The 13722-nt window shown below is 37.4% G+C and overlaps 2 protein-coding genes and 1 long non-coding RNA gene across 3 annotated transcripts; 2 read left to right on the top strand and 1 right to left on the bottom strand.

The window, feature by feature from the left end:
• Positions 1–3740: 3740 nt before the first annotated feature.
• On the bottom strand, positions 3741–9280 carry LOC119987906 (PKS-NRPS hybrid synthetase CHGG_01239-like). Its single transcript, XM_038832813.1, has 4 exons — positions 9230–9280; positions 6790–9146; positions 6553–6695; positions 3741–4048 (listed from the first exon to the last, which is right to left on the bottom strand). Exons 1-4 carry the CDS (start codon positions 9278–9280, stop codon positions 3741–3743), a joined length of 2859 nt encoding a protein of 952 aa, XP_038688741.1.
• A 265-nt stretch (positions 9281–9545) lies between these two features.
• On the top strand, positions 9546–10754 carry LOC119987905 (F-box protein CPR1-like; the record flags this gene model as incomplete). The annotated part of the gene is made up of 2 exons (XM_038832812.1): positions 9546–9739; positions 10111–10754. Coding segments are annotated over exons 1-2 (678 nt in total), but the record flags the coding sequence as incomplete, so codon positions are not given.
• Positions 10755–12189, top strand: LOC119988158. Its single transcript, XR_005465560.1, has 2 exons — positions 10755–11364; positions 11591–12189. It is a non-coding gene; the product is annotated as an uncharacterized LOC119988158 (long non-coding RNA).
• Positions 12190–13722: the final 1533 nt, after the last annotated feature.

The raw sequence follows: 13722 nt of genomic DNA, 5'->3' as shown, positions 1-13722 counted from the left end.
CACATAAGTCAAACAGATCAAAATTGAAAGTCAAATGCCACATAAGCAATTTTCGGTGAGTGGGTGATCGAAATTGATCAATTGAAACTAATCTAAAACATAGATGATGAAATTGAAACTTGGTGACTCAATTGACTTGATCATAATAAATGAGTGATGAAAAGTGAAGTTTGCTATTATGAGATTATGTCATATTACTTCTTCAATTCTCTATGTACGAGAACATCTCACTTGTTGTAACTCAATGGACGAATCTAGTTTCCATTTATTTTGGAAGTGCCCCTAGACTCAGCCTATATGGAGCACCAGATTGGCTCGTGTCTCCTATCTGGTTGGTACGGCTCTCTCCCTCAATCTTGGGTCGCTCAAATGGCTCTCTCTACCAAAGGAAACTCTTGGAGATTGCTTCGGGCTTTACTATTTTATTTGGCTTTCAAGGAATAAGTAAGTTTATAATGATTACAATATTTCCATATATGATGTGTTTTTTAAAGCTTCTATGCTCCACTTTGATTACTCTGTTACCATGGCCTCCTCAGGTGCTCCTTGCATCATCCAACGTTGGCTTCAACACCTTTTGGTAGGCTGAAAATTAACGTGGATGTTGCCTGGTCTCTTTCCAATCCAATAGCGGGAGTAGGGGCTGTTATTAGGGACTCCCAATGTAGAATTTTAGCTTCAAGTTACAAGAATATTTCGTTAGCGGGAGGGAGTTTATTTGCTAAAGCCGCCACTTTACTTTTTGGCACAGAACTTGCTATCGCTACGCAGGTTCAAAATTTAATTCTAGAAGGGGATGCTCTCATTATTGTCTTAGATTTAAAAGCTAAAAAGATTGCCTTGACTCCTTATGGAATGTGTGTGGAATCAACAATTCATCTCATTCAGAGTCTTGGGTATGAGGTGGTTTATCCCCAAGGATAACAACAAATTGATAACAACAAATTAGCCAATTCTCTAAGCTCGTATGAGAATGAATCTAGTGCAACCGTTATGTTTGTAGGACAAGTTCTTACAGGGCATTTGGTTGCTAATCTAGTGAGTATGAGTGTGAGGCGAGTGTGAGTGTGAGTGTGAGGCGAGCTTGAGGCGAGTGTGAGATGAACATTACCATGTTTGGTATGAAATGAAGAGTGAGTATGAGTGTTAAAATTGTAATTGTACAATTTCCATACTACCTAATTTTTTATACATAAAAATAAGAATATATTAATTTAATGGTTATGATTACTTCTTAATAAGGGGTATAATAGTCTTTTGAGTATCAAACTCATTCTCTCATGTGGAGATTAGTCTTTTGAAGTTGGACTGTAGTAACTTTTGGCGCTTACTTTGTTAAAATATACTTTAGCTGATCATTATTCTGCCTAAGATTGCAAGCATGATTTACTTGGGTTTTGTATGACTTTTGTGTTGGAATATCATTTGGAGTATAATATTGGAAGCTTACATTGTCCAAGATTTGTTCCAAGCGTACAGACCCAGTTTGTGAACATTACCTTGAACCAAAAATGTTGAAATGGTCTATGTTGATCCCTACCCTTTTTTGTGGACATCATAATGCATATGATTTTGGGGGAAAATATTTACCTTGATTTTTTAATACATTGTTGCTATGCTTAACCGTTTTCAATGTGATGTGTGAGTATATATTTTGGCGCCTACATTGTGACCATACAGTTTGTTTGATATACTATGATGTACAGTTTGAAATTTTGAATCTTACATTGTGCAAACAATTACCCTGATTTGTTGATATGCAATTAGTTACTTTACATTGTGCAATCAGTTACCTTATTCCATTGGTGCATACATTGCTATCCATTAATTTGATTTTCTATATCCTACTTTTTTAATAAGTTCAGTGTATACCTACCCAAAATCATTGAATTTTTGAAGCTTACATTGTGAACATTATACGGGCTATGTATGGTCTAAGAAGGAATATCCAATTTAGTTACCAAGCAATTTTTTGATATTTTGAGCTTTACATTGTGCAATCAATTGCCTTGCATTGTTGATATAGTCTATGTTGATCCCTACCCTTTTTTGTGTACATCATAATGCATATGATTTTGGGCGAAAATAGTTACCTTCATTATTTGATACATTGTTGCTATGCTTAACTGTTTTTAATGTGTATGTGTGGGTATATATTTTGGCACCTACGTTGTGACCGTACAGTTTGTTTGCTATGCTATGCTGTACAGTTTCAAATTGTGAATCTTTCACTGTGCAAATAATTACCCTGATTTGTTGATATGCAATTAGTTATATTGATTTGTGCTATTAGTTACCTTATTCCATTGGTGCTTACATTGATATCCATTAATTTGATTTACCATATCCTCCTTTTTTTAATAAGTTTAGATTGAATTTCCAAAATCATTGAATTTTCAAAGCTTACATTGTGACCATTATATGGGCTATGTATGGTCTAAGAAGCAATATCCAATTTAGTTACCAAGCAATATTTTTGATATTCTGAGCATTACATTGTTCAATCAGTTACCTTGCATTGTTGATATGTAATTAATGACCGTGATTTTTTGCATGGGTGCTTACATTGATATCGATTCCTTTGTTTACCAAGCAATATTTTTGATATTATGAGCTTTGTATTATGCAATCAGTTGCCATGCATTGTTGATATGCAATTAATGACCTTTATTTGTGCATGGGTGTTTACATTGCTATCCATTCCCTTGATTGTCCATCACATTTTGTCCCCAGGCAGTACTTTGGCTAGTCTGCACCATTTCAAATGGCATCCAAAAGAAAATGTGAAGATGGTTACCCGCTACAATACAAATCAAATCTTGGGGCTATCGCGAGAGTCATTAAAAAGAAAAGATCATTTAAAGTGGCTACAAATGACACCTTGCTGGAATTTATTCAAACAATTGATAGGGAAAACTCCTAAAGTGTATACAAGGAAGAATGACAACGTCATATGCGATATTATCCGAACGTATGATGTGACAGAAGCTGCTTTCATGTTGGTAGGAAAAAGGTTCGTCTAACTTCAACGGACGTGACACTTATATTCAGAGTTTTGTCAGGAGATGAAGAAATGGTCATAGCAAAACAACGTAGACGCACAGATTCAGAATTTGTGAAGAGGGCATTCAATAAGGACGTCAAGATGATGAAAGCAACTAATATTAAGGCCGCAATAGACAAGGCACTTGCAATAGAAAGTGATGTTCATGCAAAAGATGTAGCGCGGTTGTTAATGCTATATATCCGCTTGACATTGTTTTTCTCAACTTCAGCAAATGGGCTTGCATGGGCATTCATTCCATACGTTGAAGATTTAGAGAATACGAAGAAGTACAATTGGTCTGAAACAATTGCCAATAATCTGATGAAATCAATCAAGAAGCGTTCAAATACTCCTGAAAAGGTTAATGGTTGTATTACCATTATGTCGATAAGTAAACATACATTGTTTGCTTTTCATTTTTGTTATGGTAATTCTCTAGACTTACACTACAAACTAATTACTTTTTTACTAAAAAATGTAGTATTAATTCTGCGAGCATACGACTTTGTTGAATTCATCTGGTAACACTAGCTTCCCAAGGTTCCTAAAATGGACTCATAACATGGTTGTGTTTGTCCGTTAATTTGCTTATCTCCCACTTCCCCTCTTTAGATATACAGGCACTCACCCTAGCCTTACAATCATTCTTCGCATTCGACCGATGGTTTATAAAATTCTTCGACCGAGTAATACACTAATCAGATCTACCATAAGTAAAAGTCACGTACCTAATCATCCCATCATTGTCCTTATTAACAGTCCTACGCTTCACAGAAAATCCATTACTGTGTCCATATCTCTTGTAAAATTCAAACACTTCATCCAGACTTTGAAATACCATCCCAATCAATGGGGTCTCTGTGCCTTCGCAAACAATGTATCCCAATCCCTCAATGCTCTCATCTGAACTATCATTAACATTGTAGTTCATCTTGTTTGATATGTCAACTTCCTCTTCCAACCACACTGGATAGTCACCATTGTCCCCTTCCATCATTCCACCTGCTCATGGACCAAACAGAACATAGTGTAAGTTACCTACCCAATTAACACAATGTTTCATAGTGAAAATAAATTCCCAATCATGAACATGCATTATGACCATTGCGGAACCAAATAGAACACAATGTATAATAATGACCTTGCATTGTTAGATGAACTCGAACTCAACCCACACTACATAAGATCCAACCTAAACCCAGATATCTTAACAAAATCAAATCTTTTACTTTAAATGCATATTCAAATTAACACATAAACAAAGTACATAACACAATGTATAATAATGACCTTGCATTGTTTCTCATTTACATTTTAGATGAACTCGAACTAAACCCACATTGCATAAGATCCAACCCCAACCCAGTTATCTTAACAAAATCACAGCTTTTACTTTAAATGCATATTCAAAGTAACACATAAACAAAGTACAGAACACAATGTATAATAATGACCTTGCATTGTTTCTCATTTACACTTTAGATGAACTCGGACTCAACCTACACTGCATAAGATCCAACCTTACCCCAATTATCTTAACAAAATCACAACTTTTACTTTAAATGCATATTCAAAGTAACACATAAAAAAAGTACTTCAACTCGAACTCAGCTACGTTGCTAGCCTGCTGCTAAGAACAATGCAGTCACCACTGTAAGGGATAAACAAACCATACCTTGATAGCAGCTGTGAACCCACCCAACCCACCACAATTCGGTTCCCACAAATTGCATACACTCGCGTTAGCTTAGTTTCAAGATCTCATAAAAGTAAGAGAGAGAATTTTGGTTAAATGACAGAGAGAACTTGTGCAACTAAAGAAGCGGGAATTGTGAGCGGGAAATGATACCCTATGCAATAACACTCCCTCATTTATTTTTGTTTTTCTACACATTGGCATGCTGACTCCTCATGCCATCTCATCGCCACATAGACCTGAGATTCTTTGGGACATATTCCTTTGGTATATTTAGAGTGCGTTTGGTTTAACTGTTTTCCATATGGTTTCCGTTTTCATTTTCCAAAAATGGAAAATATTTCTGAAAATGCGTTTGGTAGATAGAAAATATGGAAATGGAAAATACAGAAAATAAAAAATGTGTTGAAAACAGAAAATGATAAAAAGTAGTTTTCTCAAAATAGAAAACACGGAGAATACGAAAACACGGAACTCTCCGTCGTCGTCTTCGTCCACGAGCTTTGACTTCCTTTTGGAGCTTTTCCCGAGAATTCTCAACCAGCGCCTGTGCCTTCACCTACGACTGGAGTTCCGAACCTGCACCCATTGGGCACCGTCCAAGAGCTTGTTAACTTTCTATACACTAGACCTTGGATGGCAATTGGTTAAGCTCTATAGTGAACTTTGCCAGGTTAGCAGGGAAGTTTCCAATCAGATTGCATGCATTTTATTTAGACTAGAATTTGAGCTGCAATATTTGTTAGGAAACGGTGATATTTGGCCTAAAAATTGTTTGATTTCTTACACTTACAGTCTACTACTCTGACACTTGTTGTAGTCTACTACTCTGTCTTGATCTATTCCATTCAGAATCCTTTTCACCATTTTTTTTGACAATTGTTGTCTGATTGATATTCTTTCCCTCTATATGGTTCTTGTGTTGTATCCTTCTAGGTGGAGGATACTGTGTTTTGCCTTTGTAAAACCATCCGGCTTTTAATGACACGCGACATTAATTGATCAGGTCATATGGAGAAAGCACGAAAACTTTTCGATGAAATGCCGCACAGGGACACAATCGCTTGGAATGCGATGCTGAGTGGCTATAATCAACTGGGTCTTCACAGGGAAGCATTATCTCTCTTCCATCATAAGAGAACAGTCGGTGTCAAACCTGATGAGTATAAATATATTAAAAATAGACATAGTTTTCTTATTTATAAATCAAATGTTTTTTTTTTTGTTTTAGAAAACAATTTTGAGTATTTCAAACCAAACATGTTTTCTTTTCTTTAGAAAATAAAAAAAAATAGAAAACGAAAAACAAAAAACAAAAAATGAAGATAAAAAACAAAATACAAATCAAACGGACCCTTCACATTTTCAAAATTCAAAAGGTTCCAAAACCATCTAGATGGACCCATTTATACTCGCAATAAGGGTAGCTTTAGTCACACCCCACTTTTTTCTAAAGATACCCCAGTTTATCAGCAACCCATTTTTTTAAAAATTTTCCTAATAGCACCCAAAGTACAGAAAAAATTAGAAAATTTAGGAATACACCCCATGCCCATAACAATGATCAAAAACAGGGGATTACTTGCATTACCATTCAAAAACAGAGTATGCAATTCATTAGTTAGTGCATGCTTAGCAAAATTAAACAAAAAAAAGGGCACATAATGCAGCTAGTTACATGATTCCTAGACCAATATAGATCAAAACAGAGCCACATTTGAAGACAAAAAAAAAAAAACAGAACATTATTAACCACATTTACAATAGACAGAGACACTTGATTAGTCAATGACCTCAACAGTGGCCATACTTGTCTTCCTTGCAGCCATGATGCTCCTGAACTTGTCTATCCTGTTAGTGTACTGTGTTAGCCAATGCGTAGCTCTTGTATGCCGATGATCAAGCCACATCTTTGAGACAGGTGGTATTGGTGAATCATCAACTAATTTCACTCTAACAAAATGAGATCCATTGATATAGCCAATTGTGAGTATATCTTTGCTGGCCTCAAATGGTGGTGGATCCCTTAGTGACAGAAAATTCAGACATTGTACGTCTGATATGTGAACTACTGGATGCAATAACATTGCCCATGTTAGGCATGGTCATCCAATGCCTCATATCAGCATAACTATCTAAACAATCAACAGAATCAATAAGTTCATCAGAGGATGTCAGTGGAGATAGTACCTTGTTGTATTCATCACGATGTTTCTTCAGCTCTTCCAAAAGATCAATACATACCTTCTTCCAACCATCATCACCTAAACCAAGAAAGCTGGCAATTACTCTATATCCACAATGTCCATCTCCTGGAACATCAGTTATATGTGTAATGTGTGGACGAATAAATTCTGGAAACCTTGTGACCCAATTAGCAGTATTAGGCTTCCTGGTTCGATGCACTTTGAGCTTCATACTACTGCCAACTTGAGACTGTTGTGTTCCTTGAAGATCTTCAAAGACATGATTCTCTAAAATATGTTCAAATTCAGAAGGTTCACGCTTGGTAGAGACAGGATTTGTAAACCTAGGCTTCTTAGCACGCTGTTTCCTGCCCCTCACATCAACCTTCTTCTTTGGCTCTAATGCATCTGTCAATACAGGTTCTGCAAGTACTTGTAGTTGTTTCTTCAATTCAAGTTTCTGTGGAGTAGTTGCATCTCTCAATCTCTTGTTTATTGCTTCCATCTCTGTGTCTATTGTCACCACCTGGTTTGAATCATTAACATACTTATTTAAATTCAATTTCTTCCACAGGTTGTGGACATCACTAATAGGTATGCTTCTGCCATCTAAGAGATAAGCTCCAATCATGTGTGCACAAGGCAAGCCAAGAGTGAGTAAGTTCTTGTGATTGCAAGCAGCAGGATCCACACCCATATTCTGCGCAACCACTACTTCTGATTCTATTTTCACCAAGGCAGCTGTTGATACTACTCCAACCAGGTTCCTGTACAAGTGATTTCTGAATCTAAGTGGCACTCTTGTCAAACTCTCTTCAAAAGATGCCTTGATATCAAGTAACTGACCCTCTAACAGTAAGTGAATAGAATCCAAAGATGTAAGAAAACCATGTATAGAATTTGTCAAATGTCTCTTTAACTTTGCATGGCTACCTTCTACACGGTTAATATTTGTGTTTCCTAGGTGTAGGTGTTGATCAATCCAGGCTGAAACAAATAACTCCTTATAATTGCACAACCAGGACTTTGTCACATAAGTTAAGGCAGCTGGCCATGCCTTGAATTTCTGAATTAACAATGTCATATTGTTGTCATACTCCAAACAGTTAGCAGAGTGCATCAATTTAGCAAAATGTGCCATAAAATCATCAAAATCAGCTTTGATCTTAAAAAACCCTATACATTTACTCAAAACATTTCTCTCAATATGCACACGACACAACATTCTCTTTGCAAGAGGGAATACCTGCCTCACAGCATTCAGCAGAGCAAGCTCACGATCCATAACAAACACACCTGGAAGCTCCTCTTCATCAAATAGTTCCTTGAGACTGTTGAGAGCCCATTCATAATTTTCTTCCTTCTCTGAATGCACATAACAGAATGTCAAAGCAAATGTCTTATCTGTGGAAGTCACCCCAACTATTTCAAGCAACGGCAATCGATACTTGTTCGTCTTGTACGTACAATCTAGCATATATACGTATGGAAAAGCTTTGGCCAAGTTAATTGAAGGAGAGTATGCCCAAAATAAATCTTGTACCTCATTTGTCGTAGGATCACTGCGATGCTTAGTCACATACCCAAGCTCTGTCAATCTCTTGAACAATTGTTGCATATGCGTTCTCCCACACAATTCCTTGATCTTCAGCAAGCTTCTGGCATTGTAGATTGTCCTCAAAGTAGAGGCATTTCTTTTGTCATTCAACTTAATTTGATTAAGGATTTCCCTGCTTTTCACTCCTGTCTTACCAAGCCTTTCCACAATATCCTTCTCTTCTTCATTCAGCCTCCCAACAAAGCTATGACCCTCTCCTGACTTCATTAATTCATGATTGTGATTCCCATTCGTGACATCTAACTCCCATGTTTTTGTATCCCTGTCCACCATCTGAGCTTTCAGCCTGAATGGACAGTCACATTTCTTGGTTGACGACCTCCGTCTCTTTACAACTCTCTTACCCTTCTCCTTCGCAACTGGTTTTGCCCTATACTTGCCACTCCTCTCACACCCAAATATAACCCTAGGATTCCTATTGACATCATTCACATCCGAACGCAGGACAACAACCACCACACCATTCGAACGCCCAGTTTTCCTAACCCATTCTATCACCATTTCTTTACTCTCGAAAGTCAAATCTGTGGTGAAGAACCGAGATGTGTCATTGTCTTCCTCTGCATCAAGATAATCGTTCTCTACATCCCCCTCAAATTCCTAGTTCGCAACCTCTTCTTCAACAAAGTAATCATCATCCTGCAAAACCCATATGAAGAAACCCTAAGCCCTAAACAACTTACCACAACCCATTGTTTGAACAATATCAAAGAAACAGACCGAAAACTCACCATTGCAGTGAGAGCTTCTCCGTCTGTGGTAGATCGTCTCTGTCGTCGATCTCGTTCTCGTTCACTTTCTCGTAGCTCCTCTGTTCAGAGCGTTCTAGAGCATTGAACGAAGTGGGGTGTTTACAGCCTCCAGCTCAAAATATCACTGGTCAATGCAAAGTCAGAATAAGTCGGGGTGTCTTTGTAAAACAGCGGGGTGTGACTAAAGTTTCCCTCACAATAACTATCGGGTCCGGGCCCATTTATAGTCGCAAATTAAGGGGAAGTGGAGCCGGAGAGCGTAGTCGATATTGAAAGAAAAAGCATCACGCGTAAACACGCCCAAGGAACTGTCGTTCATTTCTCTCTGCAAATGCAATGAAGTTGCCGAGTTAGTGAGCTGTGAGCATTTCTTCGATCGGGGAATTAGCGTTTAGTTTAGGACCAAAATGTCTGATCATCCAGAACCTGAAACAAGCGCAAGTAAGTCTTATTTCTCTTGAGTAATTTTTGTGTTCATGCATTTTCGGTATAGAGATTTTTTTTTTGACGACGGAGTTGAACGGTTTCATTTTAGTGCATGATTTGATGATCTGAGGGGCTTGGATGTTTCATTGTGAATCGGAAGTGCAATTTTGCAATTTCATGCCTTGTTTTTGTCTTTGGAACTACATGGAACCAAAAAGAATACAGTAACATGTAACTTATAGAAAGATTGATGAATGGAATCAATTTGGGAGTTTAGAAGTTATCATGAACCTTGTTATTTTTCGCTTAGTTTTAACATTTAGTGATTTCATAATTACATCGGAGAGGAGTTATAAAACTCATTTTCCATATCTTTGGCTTGTCAGGGAAGAGTCGCAAACTCAATGAAGCAGTCATGTTTTCAAGTGTGCCTTTGGAACTCATACCAGATATACTTCTACGATTGCCTGTGAAGCCTCTGCTTCGTTTCAGATGTGTATCTAAGTCCTGGCTTGCCGAAATTGATGGCCCAGATTTCATCAAGAGTCATATGAGACGATCCATCGAAACCACAGCCAATCATCATCTCATTCTGACCGAAGCTGATATGGTGGATGAGTGGAATATGAACAGATACCCTCCAACTCGTATGTTCTCAGCGAGTCTCGACAAGGGACTTGGTCAACCCCTAAAAGCCCTTAGCAACCCTCTGATTTCTGTGAAATGGACAACCGAAATATTGGGCTCATGCAATGGGTTGCTTTTATTGCAAAACAATGGCCAAGATCTTGTACTTTGGAACCCTTTTACCAGGAGGTATAAAACAATGCCCACTGAGGCCATTGATACACCTACTGCACCTCGAAATCGACATTCACCCACATATGGATTTGGCTATGACACCATCCGCAACGACTACAAGGTTGTAAGAATCATCCAATGTTTTCCTTATGATAGTGGGCTTACAGAAGCCTGTGAAATAAAGGTATTTAGTTTGACTATGAATTCTTGGAGAAGGGTTCAAGTACCCTGGAGGATACGTAAATGGTCCAGAACCTGGGCTGTTAGCCTGTGGTGCTTCACGTTGGTTGGTACATCTTTACCAAAGTTATGCTGATGGTAGAGAGGAAATAATTGCTTTTGATTTTAGGAAGGAGGAGTTTCAGATGCTGCCGCTGCCTTCTTTTACTGAAGTGTTCGACCATAATATTCTAGCTGTCCTTCAAGGATGTTTATGTGTGTACTCAGTTTAGGCTACAACTCAGGTTACACTATATGTTATGAAGCCATATGGGGTGAAAAATGAGGATTGGACCAAGGTGTTGACTGTTACGCAAGATGCTATTCCTAGGGATTTTTTTGAATACGTTAGGCCTTTGATGTATTCAAAGAGCGGTGATAAATTACTCTTTGAGGAGACCTTCCAAAGACTTCTTTGGTATGACTTGGAAGAGAAAAAAGGTTTCGAGATTGAGATAGGAAACAAGCCTCCTGCATTCCTTGTAGAGGTTTGTTTGGAAAGTCTTGTTATGCTAGGTGAAGACGATAGTTTTGATGGATGTGATGAATCTAATAGTGACGATGAATCTCATGGGATTGAAGATAAAAAAACTAGTGGATGAGAGGGATATGACAATGGGGTAAAATATCCTTATTTGCGTAGTTGTGCACTATTCGCTTGTCTATCCTAGTTTGATGTTTCGGTGTTTCTTCTGTTTCAACATTTTTTATTTTGTAATTGGCCTTGACGAAAATTTTCTCCTTCCTTAATTCTTTATTTCATACACAAGTAGTTGTATTAGGTAATTATTCACATTTCTCTTCCTTAAAATCTTTATTTCTGATATATTTCAAAATTTCCATCAGAGACGAAGCATTAGACCTCATGCTATTGGCAGCAACAGCTGTAGGAGAAGGGCAGGAGGCAGCTGAAATACAAGGAGGCAGGCCTGCTGGTATTGATGACCTTGACCGGTGATGATCAATTGATGTGAAGGAATCAAATTGATGGAAAACAGGGTAAGGGACTAAATAAGAAGTCCAGGTAATTTGTCAAAGTTTATTTGATGGATTGCTCTTTCATTCATGTAGTCAGTGAAGTCTTTATGTTTTAGTGATTTTTGTGTTACACTTACAGATTAAGTTTAGATTATACTTGAGCAAAATTAAGCATATTACCCATGTATCATACAACCCTAGTAACATTAGAGAGAGAAAAATATGAAGAATTGATTTGGCCAACTTTTCTGTTTATTGAAATACTTTACTTCATTTTTTCTCATTCATCATGTAATGGCCTATTATGTAAAAGTTTCTATTTCCATGTCTTCTTCAGGTTGGTGAAATTATTCTCATCTTTACTCATATTTGAATGAATAAAGCAGGACTGGATGGGGAAAAAAACTTGCGAGTTACTGAATATTGTTGAAGATGGTTCATGGTACTGTTTTTTTCCATTTGTTTTTGGATTACTTTCCTTGCTTAGCTAATGCATTTCTTCCATGATTGATTAGTTTTTTAGTCCATATCCTGGAAAAGATGAAGGTATCATGTGTTTTTTTTTTCTTGGACATAGATTTTGAAGTCAACGTAGTCTCTGGTGTTATTTGTTGTCTCATGTGAGAAGTGTTGTTACTCGTTCCTTTCAGGTCACTGTTGGACAGCTGAAGGAAAGACGGGCCCTGTCAAAAATTTCTGAGTTAGTATTACACTCTTGAACGTTTAGCTTATCTTACTACTAACTTATGCAAGGTTTACTTGTATATCCTTAATCTACACTCATGGTTAAGTTTCTAGTACACAAGAAATACAATATATAGAATTGAGTTGATAATTTCTATTTGAACATTTTGAATTGATCAATGCGAATATGAAACCGTTGCTTCTTGATGTATTATCATGGTTCCCCGCCATGATCTGATGAGTGTCTATGACTATGGATCAGTAGTATTGTGAACAACATGAATTTAGTTTCTTAATTAGTTTCTTGCGAATATTGAGAGCATGACCAACAATGCAGGTCTGAAAAGACATAACATAGTGGAAATAAAAAAACACAAAATGAGAAGCTACTGCAGAACAGACTGAAGCAATCCAATTGCTAGCCTAGACAAAAACAATAGGTATATCTGGTGTATCAGAAATCTACTCTTTGAACCGGTGGAGCGGCCAGAGCAAAAGCCAACCAACAAATCAGACAAAAGACTCATGGTCCAAACATTTCTTATATCCTAGTCAAGAACCAATAATTCAAAGTTTCAAACAATAACATTTCTTATATCCTAGTCAAGAACCAATGATTCAAAGTTAAAAAAGACAGAAAGAAAGAAAGAAAAAAGATGGTGATTATAAATTTTTTGTCAACGCAGGGAGGGTGATTTATAATTGTCAACATGAGGATTTGTTAATGATCGGAAACGTATAGAAATCGCTCAAACAAAAACTAGAAAATTCTGGTACCAGGAACACAGACCCTGAAACTGAGTAAAGAGCCCCGTGGAGAGCAACTGAAAAATTAACACTACTGTTATGGAAAAGGAGTGCACGAGAATTGAAGACTTGGTGGACCGAAAAATCACTGTAGTACAAGAGGGCCCAATTATGGACACAGCGTAGGTTACAACTTTAATCCCCTTGACGTTGGAAATTTAGAATGTCGGATGTCGGAAGAGTTTCAAAGTCTCGAGCATAGAGAAGTATGAAGGAAAAGGAGACCCAGTAGAACATGTCATCGGATTCAAAACAATAATGGATTTCCAGGAGCCCTCGGAGGAAGTGCGCTGCAAATCTTCTCAGTTTCTCTCACAAGAATTGCAAAGAGATGGTTCCTAAGTCTTTATCGGGAGAGTATATTCAGTTTTGGTGAGCTATCTCATAATTTTAAGTTTACAATGCACTTCGTCAGTGCCAAGAAACTGACCAAAACTAATAATAATATCATATTGATGAACATCAAGCAAAGGAATGACGAATCACTCCGGACATTCATTGTCAGATTA

This window comes from Tripterygium wilfordii, chromosome 21, assembly GCF_013401445.1.
Source record: "Tripterygium wilfordii isolate XIE 37 chromosome 21, ASM1340144v1, whole genome shotgun sequence".
NCBI classification, from domain to species: domain Eukaryota; kingdom Viridiplantae; phylum Streptophyta; class Magnoliopsida; order Celastrales; family Celastraceae; genus Tripterygium; species Tripterygium wilfordii.
Note: the sequence above shows the minus strand (reverse complement) of the source record. Positions and strands in the feature narration are given on the sequence as shown.